The sequence below is a fragment of the Sceloporus occidentalis genome, unplaced genomic scaffold (genome assembly GCF_023333645.1).
Source record: "Sceloporus occidentalis isolate IW3139 unplaced genomic scaffold, rSceOcc1.0.p SCAF_7, whole genome shotgun sequence".
NCBI lineage: Eukaryota > Metazoa > Chordata > Lepidosauria > Squamata > Phrynosomatidae > Sceloporus > Sceloporus occidentalis.
This window is the reverse complement of record NW_028316987.1, coordinates 26,782,928-26,795,783: the sequence shown is the minus strand read 5'-3', so window position 1 is coordinate 26,795,783 and position 12,856 is coordinate 26,782,928. Positions and strand designations below refer to the sequence as shown.

General features: G+C 43.6%; 1 protein-coding gene across 1 annotated transcript; it reads left to right on the top strand.

Annotated features, from left to right (window-relative positions):
• Positions 1-9,647: 9,647 nt before the first annotated feature.
• Positions 9,648-10,401, top strand: LOC149309442 (uncharacterized). Its single transcript, XM_089532292.1, has 2 exons — positions 9,648-9,806; positions 9,994-10,401. Exons 1-2 carry the CDS (start codon positions 9,648-9,650, stop codon positions 10,399-10,401), a joined length of 567 nt encoding a protein of 188 aa, XP_089388418.1.
• The last annotated feature ends 2,455 nt before the right edge of the window (positions 10,402-12,856 follow it).

The window sequence follows — 12,856 nt, the reverse complement described above, 5'->3', positions numbered from 1 at the left end:
GCGTCTTTGCCACAAAAGCCCCAAAAGCTGTGTCTGAGGAGGGCAGACAAACTCTGTCAAACCACAAAGACACACAGTTACACACAAGAGTCATGAGTCCTATTTCCTCTGAGGCTGAGAGAGTGTGACTTTCTCAAGGTCACCCAGTGGGTTTCATGACCAAACAGGGTCCCTGTCTGTCATCCATCCATCTCTGCCTGTCTATCTGTCTGTCTGTCTGTCTGTCTGTCATCCATCTTTCTGTGTGTGTGTGTGTGATCTATCTATCTACCTATCTATCTATCTATCTATCTATCCATCTATCTGTCCATTTACCATACCTATCTCTGTCATCTCTCTCTCTCTGCTATCTATCTATCTATCTATCTATCTATCTATCCATCTATCTATCCACTTACCTCTCTCTCTGCCATCTAGCTATCTATACACTTACCCCTCTCTCTGTCTCTGCCATCTATCTGTCTATCTATCTATCTATCTATCTATCTATCTATCCACTTACCTCTCTCTCTCTGTCATCTATCTCTCTATCTATCTATCTATCCATTTACCTCTGTCTCTGCCATCTATCCACTCACCCCTCTCTCCCTGCCATCTACCTATCTATCCAATTACCTCTCTCTCTCTCTGCTATCTATCTATCTATCTATCTATCTATCTATCTATCTATCTATCTATCCACTTACCTCTCTCTCTCTGCCATCTATCTATCTATCTATCTATCTATCTATCTGTTTAACTCTCTCTCTCTCTCTCTCTGCCATCTCATATAAATATAAATTCATGCATCTGAGTGATGCTCAAAAGGGAGGACATTTTTGTAATTCCTCCTGGACAGAAGACTGAAAAGTAAGATATACCCCAGAAAAAGAGGACCTCTGGTCATCCTGCGGGTTCCATGCTATGCAGCCCTGGGATTTGTAGTGTGTTGTGGCTCCACTGCTCTCTGACTGAGGATCTTCACTCTGACCAGGAAACCTGTTCGGAAAACGGACCATATTGAGTGTATTTACCTGACCCTGAAGGCTAGGGACAGTCTGGGGATTTTGTTGGTCTACCATCCACCCGGGCTGAGCTGACACAGATGGTCTCAAAGCTGGTGCTGGAGTCCCCCAGGCTTTTGGTCCTGGGGGACCTCAACATCCCCTTCGAGGCCGGCTCATTAGATCTGACAGGTGCAGCTCGGGAGTTCATGACTTCCATGACAGCAATGGGCCTGTCCCAATTCATCTCGGGTCCTACACACCATGCGGGTAATACACTCGATGTGGTCTTTAGTACGGATTATGAATACTCGTGGGCCGAGGTGATTTTCACCACTGCCCTGTCATGGACGGATCATTTCCTGGTCAAAGTCAGACTGAAGGCAACTACCCAGATCCCCCTTCGGGGTGAAGGGCCTATTAGAATGGTCTGCCGTCGAAGGCTGATGGAACCAGCTAAGTTGCAGGAGGCACTAGAGGGTTATATGGTTGGGAATTATGGGGATTCTGTCGAAGCCCTGGTTGATACCTGGGATGACAATCTTACCAGGCCCATAGACACCATCGCTCGCAAGCATCCTTTCCAGTCCGCTCCTAACAGAAAGCCATGGTACACCCAAGACCTTCAAAATATGAAGCGGACTGTGCAATGACTAGAGCACCGCTGGTTGAAACATCAGTTATTATCTGACAAGACATGCCATAGTGACTACTTGAAGTCCTATGGAGTGGCAATGGATACAGCAAAGAACTCCTTCTATGCTGTACGCATTGCATCTGCACAGTCTCGTCCAGCAGAGCTGTTCAGGGTGGTAAAAGAGTTGACCCAACTCCCTCCCACCCAGAACCCTTTGTTAGAACCAACAAAAGCCTGCTGTGATGCATTTAATGACTTTTTTGCAGATAAAATCTCTCAGATAAGGACTGATCTGGACACAGGCATTATAACAGAAACAACAAGAGAGGTATCCAGTGACTCCGCAGGCTATATTAAAATGAATCAATTTGAGTTTGTAAATACTGATGAAGTGGACAAGCTCCTTGGAAGTGTAAGCAAGACGACTTGCCCTCTCAATCCTTGCCCATAATGGCTGACTAAGGGGGAAATGACAGAAAGGAGTCGAAAGTGAAACCAAGACTGCGGGCTTCCTGAACCGGCTGAATAGAGATGTTGTTGACAGAGATAGAAAAGGAATATTGAAGGCTTGGAGGGAAGACAAGAAGCTCCGTTTTAGACATGTTGAGCTTCAAACGCCGATGGTGCATCCAGTGAGAGACAGCTGTCAGACAAGATGAAACTTGCTGCTTGAGCCCTGGCGAAATGTCAGGGGTGGAAAGATACAACTGGGTATCATCGGCATACAGATGATAACAGAAACCGAAAGAGCTTACCAAGAGACAGTGTGTATAGAGAGAACAAGAGGGAACCCAAAACAGAACCCTGAGGAACTCCAACAGATAGGGGAACAGAGGATGAAGTCTGGACGCCCAAGACCACTGCAAAAGATCTATCTGACAGGTAAGATTGAAACCAATCGAGAACGGAGCCTGAGAAGCCAAGGTCAGAAAGTAAGTCAATTAAAAGACAGTGGTCCACGGTGTCGAAAGCCGCAGACAGGTCAAGGAGGACAAGGATGGAGTAAAGGCCATTCGCTTTGGCCCGCAGGAGATCATTCGAGATCTTGGTGAGGGCCGTCTCTGTGGAGTGCCATGGGCGGAAACCAGACTGGAAAGGGTCCAAAATGGAGTTGGTTTCAAGAAACTCAAGACAGCGAGAGTAGACAACTCGTTCCAGAACCTTAGAAAGAAAAGGAAGAAGGGAAATCAGATGATAGTTAGACAAGGAAGAAGGGTCGAGAGAAGTTTTTTTCAAAATAGGGGAAACTAAAGCGTGTTTAAAGACCGAGGGGAAAGAGCCAGAAGAAAGAGAGAGGTTAAAGATGTAGAGGAGGGAGGGCAAAAAAGAAGGAGCAATGGAGATTAGAAGACAAAACGGGTTTGGGTCAAGAGAACAGGTTGTGGGTTTGGAAGAGTTCAGCAGTGTAGAAAGTTCATCCAGAGAAACGGGAGAAAACGCAGAGAATTTGTTAGTAGGAGGAGTCAGGAGAATAGTGGTGGGAACCAAATCAGAAAGAGTCAACTCCAACCGAATAGATGTATTTTGGAGTTTTTCAGAGTTTGGTATATTTATATATGTATAATGGGATATTTTTGAGATGGGACCCCAGTCCAACCATTAAATCCCTTTATGTTTCATATGCATCAAAGTTTGTCTTTCTACAATGTAGCTGGATACCCTCATTACATAATTTGATGGGGATGCTTTGATTTAGATTTCCTGCATGGCAGGGGGTTGGACTGGATAGCCCTTGCAGTCTCTTCCAACTCTACGATTCCATGATTCTATAGCACTCTGATCCTACTGTGATTTTAATCGTTTTTAAAATTATAAAGTTTTAAAGTTATAAAGTCTTACAATGCAAGCCATGCACTGATGGACTATTGCACTATAATTTTTTTATTGATTGATTTTATATCCTGCCTTTCTCCCAAAATAGGATTCTCTTAAAGGGGTTTGTTTTTCATAAAAAGAAAGGAATGTATAATGTCTTGGAATTTAAAATTATGATAGATAGATAGATGATAGATAGATAGATAGATAGATAGATAGATAGATAGATAGATAGATAGGCGCGTTACAAACCGCCATAAGGGACATCCTCAGGACGTCCTAGGTTTAAAAAGGGGTGTCACTTCTTGACGCCCCCAAGCCTAATACGTCCTGAGGACGTACAAGATGGCAGTGCCCCATCTACATGGAGGCCGCCATGATGGCGTCACGAATGCGCCGCCTCCAAATGAGGCAGTGCGGACGTGACGCCATCGCGCCATGTAATGGTGCTTAGTGTGCCCTTTCATCGGAGCAGGAAGGAGCTCCAAAATGGAGCTCCTTCCTGGTCTTGCGTCACTGGGCGCAGCCCCTTTCTCCTCCTCCCCACCGCCGCGGGGTGTCCTTGGGGCTTGAAGCCCAAGGACACCCCTTTCCAGGCCTCAGGGAAGGGGCCTTTTGCCGCTTCCCCGCGGCCTGGAAAGCGGTGGATCGGGGCCTCAGTGGCTGCCGCTCTGGCCGCTGAGGCCCTGATCCAGTGGGGAAAAGGGCGGGTGCAGGCCGCCGCTTTTCAGTGGTCTGTAATGCGCCATAGATAGATAGATAGATAGATAGATAGATAGATAGATAGATAGATGATAGATAGATAGATGAGTCTTGGAATTAAAAATCTCTCTTGGAAGTGGGAATGAAATGTTGTGTGGATGCAGTCTGGGTTCTTAGCTCAGCTTAGAAGTTGGAATGCAGTGTCTCAAAGCATGAACAGAGTGTCTCTGAGCATGAACAGGGTGGCTGCTGCTCATTGCTTGAGCAGCTGCACTTTGCTTTATCGACCTGAATTTATTTGATGTAAACACCTTCAGAGGAAGGACTCAGTCTGCATCTGCACTGAAAAAATAATCCAGTTTGATGCCACTTTAACTGCCCTTGGCTCCATGTCATGGAATGCTGGGATTTGTAGTTTGTTGTGGCATCTGACAGAGATGGCTAAACAGCTCCTCAAAACTACAAATCCCAAGATTTCATAGCACGGAGCCATAATGGAAGTTAACGTGGTGCCATCCTGAGGTAAATGCTCAACCCTGTTTTTGTGTCTTGGGGGGGGCTCTTAGCCTCTCAAAATGGTGGCTCTTAGTCTGGATCCCCCCCCTTCCCAAAACCCTGGCTACGTCCCTGACTGGTCACTTCTTTCCAGCACTTCTTTCCTGGTCTAACCAATATAGCACAAGGTTAAACCTGCTTGGTCAGCTTTTGCTTCATTGGATAGTAATTGAGGAAGAAATTTGTCATTAGTCATACAGTGCACACTGATATATAACAATCTAATTATTTTGCCTCCCAAGGAATTCAAGCAATCCTAATTAAACTCCTGCATTCTGAGATCTTAGGTCAATTTAGGAACAGGTACCCCAATTCCTTGAAATACCCTGCTGCCTTAATCAAAGTAATTGGAGGCTCTTGGGCAAACATGACTCTTAGAGTGGGGATATACCACAAGAGAGTTTGAAATCCCATAAGGATGTATCCAGCATCTTATTTAGCACATGCAAATGACACTTTGCTGTCAGAAAAGCTTTAGAATTGGTCTAACAGATCACATTTGTTTGGTCTCACTGGCTGCACATTTGAAAATCAATAAATTCATTGCTTTTCAGCCCTTGGAGGGAACTCCCCAACAGACTATTCAAAGCCATATATCTGCCCCTGTCTATTCGTCAGTCCTGGCCCAAATGACACATGAATGTTTTTGTCTAAGGACTCCATGTAGAGAGGTAATGATTTTGCCCTTAGAGTACCCAGTATGGATTAACCAAACCTCTGGCAACACCTGCCTTTGCAGAATCCATTTAAAAGATTGTTTTGGCCAGGGGTTTTATCTACACAATGCTATGAAAGAGTATATTATGGATGAGCCTTATGTCATCCATCATCTGTATAAGGATTCCACCTGTAAAATGAATCCACCTGGATCTGACTTCTGTCCAGCCTAAGTAACATTGTAAAGAAGGTTGCTCAGAATAAAACCCATATTAAAATCACAGTGGATAACCAAGTTAAATGAATAATCAAAGTCTCAGACAAAATTTAAAAGGCTACAAAGCATTCATAGTGGGGAGACCTCAATTGGTCTGTTTCAGGCAGAGCAATTCTGAATTTGACATTTAACCCTTTAATAGTCATTTTAATAGTCCAAGTAATTGTTATAACATGCCTCATTGGAATCACCTGCTGCAGCTGCCAGCAATTGCAAGTCACACTGCAAGTCATATGGCTAGACAACAAAATGTACTTCTTCTCCATGCTAAAGCATTTTCTCAACTGACTTTCTCATGCTGGAAAGAGAAGGTCCTTTTAAAATTATTATTCTATTTTTCAACTAGTTTAGGGTTCTTGAGAACTCTCGAACTGGGGAAGGGAGAATGAACCGGGCCTGGATCTAAGCCATAAACCCTGGATTGAAGATTCAGTCTGGCACTTAAACCTGAAGCATTCTAGAATTCTTACCAAAAGACAACCTTTTTAAAATGAAGGCCCCATTCATACTGGTCTAAAAGACCTGGAAGGAACTGGGCTGATCCGGATGCCCCTCCCCCGAATCGCTCCGTTAGCAAGTGCCCACTACAAATTTGAAATCGAATGCATTTTGACCTGCAAATTAGAAATCGAATGCATTCTGTGTCTGCTGGCGAGGTGGCTGCTGCCAATCAAGCTATCGTCATGGTGACGTTTGCAGGGCATCGGGGAAAGTGTCCTCCCTTTTTAAAGAGCCAGGCACAGGGGTTTCAGCGGCTGAAGCAGGGAGAGAGATGCCTCTCTCTCTCTCTCTCTCTTTTTTTATAAACCTGTGGGCTTTGGGGTCAGATCTGCCCCTGTCCCAGGCAAAGGATGGGATTGCCATGCATTTTTTTTATGCTTTTAAAAGCAACATTAGCTTTCCCTTTGCTTCCCTTGCTGTATCTGCTCAAGAAGACAAACCATGTGCATATTTGCTCCAAAAAAATTGTTAAAAATGTAACATTGATTGTTTGCAACATTTGTAGCTTCCCCCTCTGCAGAAGGCAAGGAGATCCAAGGATATAAAGTGCAAGCCCAGCTCCATCTGCCTCTGGAATACAAACATAATGTATTCAATGCGCATATTTGCTCCAAAAAAATTGTTAAAAATGTAACATTGATTGTTTGCAACATTTGTAGCTTCCCCCTCTGCAGAAGGCAAGGAGATCCAAGGATATAAAGTGCAAGCCCAGCTCCATCTGCCTCTGGAATACAAACATAATGTATTCAATGCGCATATTTGCTCCAAAAAAATTGTTTGAATTTGAAAAGGGGGGGGGGGGGGTTGCCTGACATGAGCTCCGTTCGTGACCTGAATTTTTTCCTCCTGCAAGGGAAGGAATGTCCAGCGACAGAGGGCTTTGGGCAGGGGATGCAGGGAAAAGAGGCTCCTAAAGAATGCCTTCCCTTGCTCTCTTCTTCCCAGGGCTCATTCCTCCTCCCCCTCCCCTCCGATGAGGGGAGGAAATGCCTTGCCCTTTGCCCACCCTCTGACCTAAATCCCTCCCTCAATTTGCCTCGATCGTGATCGAGGCCAAGTTCTCATTCCCAGGACCCGGGGTTTTCCAAAAGAAACGGTATTTGCGCCGATTTCAAAAACACCGCGCTAGGGGCCATTTAACACGGAACGGGTGTGCAAGCCCCTGATTCGCTTGTGTGAGATTCGGGGTGAGTAGGAACTTCACGTGATTGAATCGGTTTCAGAACCGATTTTTTTTGTAATGTGAATGGGCCCGAAGTGTGTGCCATGGCATCCTCCTTTGAATAAGAATACCAGTCCTGCCATTTCATCAGGACTCACAGTTGAATTCCAGATGCAGTTACACCACCCTCAGGATACTTTGCTAGCAAATTTTCCAAAGACCATATTACTCTCCACAACGTTCAAGTTCACGTGTTCCAGGCTGCAGCAATGGTATGTTCTGTCTAAGAAGTTCAACAATCAAGGCAGTTTACACTGTTAACTGCTACATTTTTGGCAGCTTTCACCCAAAAAGTTTTGGCAGTTTTCACCCATTGGCATAAACAAATATGCTCCCAGCATACTTGGGACCCTGGAAGCCAGACAAACCACGCCATGTTTGCTCAGCTGCTTCTATGTTCGGTTTCCACTCATCACATTGACATAAAATGGGAGGGGAGAACTGTTTGTTTATTCCCATTCAATCTGATGTCAGGGATCCACCACTCAAGGTTCTGGCTGCCAGGTGTGAGGTCACTGCACAGCCTGCAAATCATCTTACCCCAGAGTCACTCTGTCTAGCCATCACCATTGCCTAGGTCCTGCAAATTCATTCCAAATTGACCAAACCACCCCAGAGAAATGTGAATGGATTCTGCCTTCACCAAACTCCAGATCCTCACCACTTTATGTTTTCTAAATTATACTCTATAGTTAGTCTGATATTAATACCAGGAAATATTCTAGAGCAGATCATTAAACAGAGAGTCTGTGAATATCTGAGGCAATTCCATAATCACAAAGAGTCAACATGGATTTCAGAGAAACAAGTCATGCCAGACAAATCTGATATCTCTCTCTCTCTCTCTCTCTTTCTTTTAAATTATCAGCTTGGTAGATGAAGGGAATGTTGTGGATATAGTATATCTTGATTTCAGTAAGGCCTTTGACAAGGTTCCCCATGACATTCTTGCAAACAAGCTAGTAAAATGTGGGCTAGACAAAGTAACTGTTACATGGATTTGTAATTGGTTGACTGGCTGAACCCAAAGGGTGCTCAACAATGGCTTCTTTTCATCCTGGAGAGAAGTGACCGGTGGGGTGCCACAGGGTTCTGTCCTGGGCCCAGTGCTATTCAACTTCTTTATCAATGACTTGGATGACAGAATTGGAGGTAGACTTATCAAATTTGCAAATGACACCAAATTAGGAGGAGTAGCTAATATTGCAGAGGACAGAATCAGAATTCAAAATGACCTGAATAGATTAGAAAGCTGGGCTGAAGCTAACAAAATAAAATTCAACACGGAAAAATGAAATGCACAGATACAGGATGAGGGACACCTGGCCTGAATGTTACTATAATAATAATAATGATAATAATAATAAAATTTATTTGTATCCCACCCCTCTGAGAACAATCGGGGCGGCTAACAAAGTTAAAAATACAATGTGTGAAATACTACGTGTGAAAGGGATCTTTGGCGGGATACAGATGGTCAGGGGAAGACATCTTGAAGGTGTCTTTCCATTAATACGGAGCCTCCAGACCTCCAGTCCCGGGGGCATGGCAAAGGTGGATGGGGCAGTCTTATCTGGGGCCGTATCTTACCCCCACCTTCCATACCGCCTCCTTGCAGGATGCCTTAAAGAGAGAGTGAGCTACTGCACGGGCCAGCTGTCTATTGCACAACTGCACAGTTAAAGGGCCCCTTTAAATTTTTGTTTTGCCAGCTGCAGACTGTGCATGTGCAGAGGTGCCGGCTCAGGCCTCTTTAAAAAAAATATTCCTCCTCTACACAAGAACAAAGGAGGACTCCTGCCAAGTGATCAGCTGATGTTGGCATCCTTGTCCACTTGTGCAGTGCAAGTGCCACTGACATCATGGATGCCTCCTCTCCTTTGTTGCCTGAGCTCCTACTGACCCAGCAATGCACAGCCACAGCTGTTGCTGCCGCCACTGCCACTGCTGCTGTAATGGAGGTCCCATCAACTACTTCAACAACAGCCGCAGACCTGGATGACAGTAGTGATGACACAGGAGAGACAACAGCTGCAGTGGGTGCCATAGTGGTCCAGCAATGTGATGCTGGTGATGCCATGGCCATGGCCCAAATGGGGCGGATACGCCACTGCTGGAAGCTCCCTAGAACGGATGACTGGTGGGACAACTTTGTCACACGAATGTGGTCTGACAAGCGATGGAGGTTTTTCTTCCGAATGCCCCATGCTGTCTTGCACAGGCTAGTGCACATCCTGCATCCAGAACTGGAGAGGTCAGACACAGTGGAGTCCCATCCCAGTGGAGAAGAGAGTGGCCATGGCCATCTGGGTACTGACACACAAATCCAGCTACAAGTTGACCTCAGAGATGTTCGGGGTTGGCATTGCCACTGTGGGAGAAATCCTGGTGGAGTTCGCACTGCCCATGGAAAAGCTCCTGCTGTCATGGACCGTGTACCTGGGAAACGCACGTCAGGTAAGGACAACCACTCAACCTTCTCTTTAATCTTTGGCAGCCCTGTGCTACTCTGTGTAAAATGTCATCCCTCACTATACATTTTCTGTTTTTACAATGGGAAATGAGTTGTCTATGGTGCCGTTGCGCAGTTGCAAAATAGTTGTCATATTATTCCTCTGCTTCTCCCCCTTCTTCTCCTCCACAGATTATGGATGCCTTCGGTCAGCGTAGATTCCGGCAACTGGTTGGCATCATGGATGGGTGCCACTGCCTGATCATACCACCCTTGGGACAGAGGAGCGCATTTGTGAACAGAAAGGTTTTCTATTCTGTCATCCTGCAAGGGACATGCGACCACACAGGACGCTTTGTGGACATGGAGCTCGGATGGCCAGGGTTCATTCATGATGCCAGGGTGGCAAGGAATTCTCTCATCTTCGAGACCATGGAGGCTGGCATCTTTGTGGAAGGGAACCCCAGTATCAACATCAGAGGCAAGCAGATTGGGCCCCTCGTGCTCACTGACACTGCCTACCCGATTTGGAAGTGGCTCATGAAGCCCTACAAGACCCCCCCCCCACTCCCAGACAGAAGCTGTTCAACAAGAAGCTGAATCACATGAAGGAGGCCGTGGAGAGATCATTTGGCAGAATGAAAGCCAGATGGTGCTGTCTTACTGCCTCACTCCTTGTGGCTGATCAGAACGTGGTGCTCATCATTGCCTCATGTGCCATTTTGCACAACATCTGTGAGACCAAGGGCAGAGTCCTGGATGAGGGGCTGCAGTACAGGCACTGTTTTGTGCTGCCCACCCTGGGATGTGAGATTAGGAAACCTCGGGCTAATGATCCACATCCGACTTATTGTAAAACAAGAAAGTTTATTGTAAGATGCTCAGCAGAAGTAACCTCAAGCACGTCTTTGCAGAATCTGAAGGCACAAGGAAAAGTTTCCACTTTAAAACCCCAACCAGGACTCAGTCACCACGGCAGCTAGCTACCTTACAGTTGAAGAACCATTACATTCTATCCCACATTCAAAACCCCTTAGCAGGGCCCCATCCACAAGCCAAACCTCACCCTTAATATTCCACCTTATCTTCCCAACCCCCAACACTATGCAATATTTCAACACACAGAACTATCTAGATCAATATATATATTAAATAACTGGATAGTTATAATATTATACTTGATCTTAACTGGTTCTGACAGAAACAGACAAGATTTTTCATGCGAACTCTGCAATAGCAAAGAAAAGAGGACTTCCAAGAGATATGTTGGTCTGAATGACAAGAGAAAGGATGCGTGATAGAATAATTGAAGCGAGCTATGGACAAAATCTTAAAATAAATGATTCAGACATTAAGATTGATAAAGATGTGCCATCCACCATTCTCTAAAAAAGAAGGGAATATTTATTCCTTACAAGACAATTACAAATAAAAAACATTAGATTCAGGTGGGAAACTGTAGAAGGAATAACTGTTACCTGGATGGAAAGATCGTACAAACTGGCTAAAAGACTTATGGACAAAATTTAGACATTTGAAGAAATGAAACAGAATGATGAGGAGAAGAAGAAGGAAAACAAACAAGAGGATAAAAATCAATCTAACACAGATAAGAAATCTAAAACACAAAAGAAACAAAGAAACAAAGAAGAAAAAGACAAAGAAAAGACGAAGAAGAAGCGGAGCTAGAAGAGGATTTAATTGGCATGACAGGAGGGGAGGATATCGTAGGAGAAGGAGGAGGAGGAGGAGGAGGAGGAGGAGGAGAAGAAGAAGAAGAAGAAGAAGACAATTTAGAAGGACTAGAAGGCACGGAAAAAGAGAAATTTCTAGAATTTTAAGGAATAGAATTAAAACTAGGGTATAAAGTGGCTAGACCAGAATGACAAAGATTATTTCATGGAACCTGAGAGGGATGAACTCCCGTCACAAAAGGAAACAAATCTTTCATTTACTTGAAAAAGAAAAAGCAGAAATAATCAGCACACCTGAAATGCATATTAGAGAAAAAGATAAAAAATATTTAATCAATTCCAAATTAGGTCAATGTTTTGTGTCAGCTAGAAAAAAGGAAAAAATCGGAATGGCAATATATATATCAAATCAAATAGAAGCAAAAGAACTGCTGAACAATGAAGATGGCAGATATATTGCAGTAGAAATTAAACATGAAGGGGAAAATGTTATTAATTGGAGTTTATGGCCCACTAGACAATAAATCAAAATTTTACAAAAAACTTAATAAACAATTACTAGAGATAGAATATGAAAATATAATCTGTATGGGAGACTGCAATGGGATAACTGAACCATAGATAGAGGACTTTCAAAGAAAAAAAATCAATAAAGGAAAATTGCCACAATCTTTTTTTACAATGATGGAAATGCTAACATTGGTAGATCTCTGGTGGCTCCAAAATTAAAATTAAAAAAGGATACACCTTTTACTCAGAGGCACAAGGTTCAGCATCTAGATTAGACATGTTTTTGGTTTCATCTGAAATTTATAGAGAAATATCCAAGATGGCAATTTTACCAAAAAAGATATCGGACCACAATCCAATAATGATGACTTTAAAAAGAAGGGGGGAAAAAGAATTTTCATGGAGACTTGATGAGACACTACTAAATAATGCAGAGATAATTGAGAAGGCGAAAGAACAGTTAAAACATTACTTCAACAAAAATCTAATTAAAGGTACAGAAATCCACATAGTTTGGGAAGCAAGCAAAGCATTGATGTGAGGTTACTTTATTTAGAAAAATATAGAATGAAATAGGAAAAGAAACAAGGATATAGAAGAAATAAACAATAAAATTAGAATAAAAGAACAAGAATTGTCGCAAAACCCCTCAAAAAAAAAGGAACTGATGAACAAAGTAAGATATTACAGAACGAACTGGCAGAAATTACAACAGAACAAATAGAAAAGAGACGTAAATACTTGAAACGAAAACATTTTGAGTTCGGAAACAAAATTGGCAAATTGTAGGCATACAAAATCAGAAAACAAAAGGGGAAAAAGTGATTTATGAGATGAAAAAAGGAGAGAAA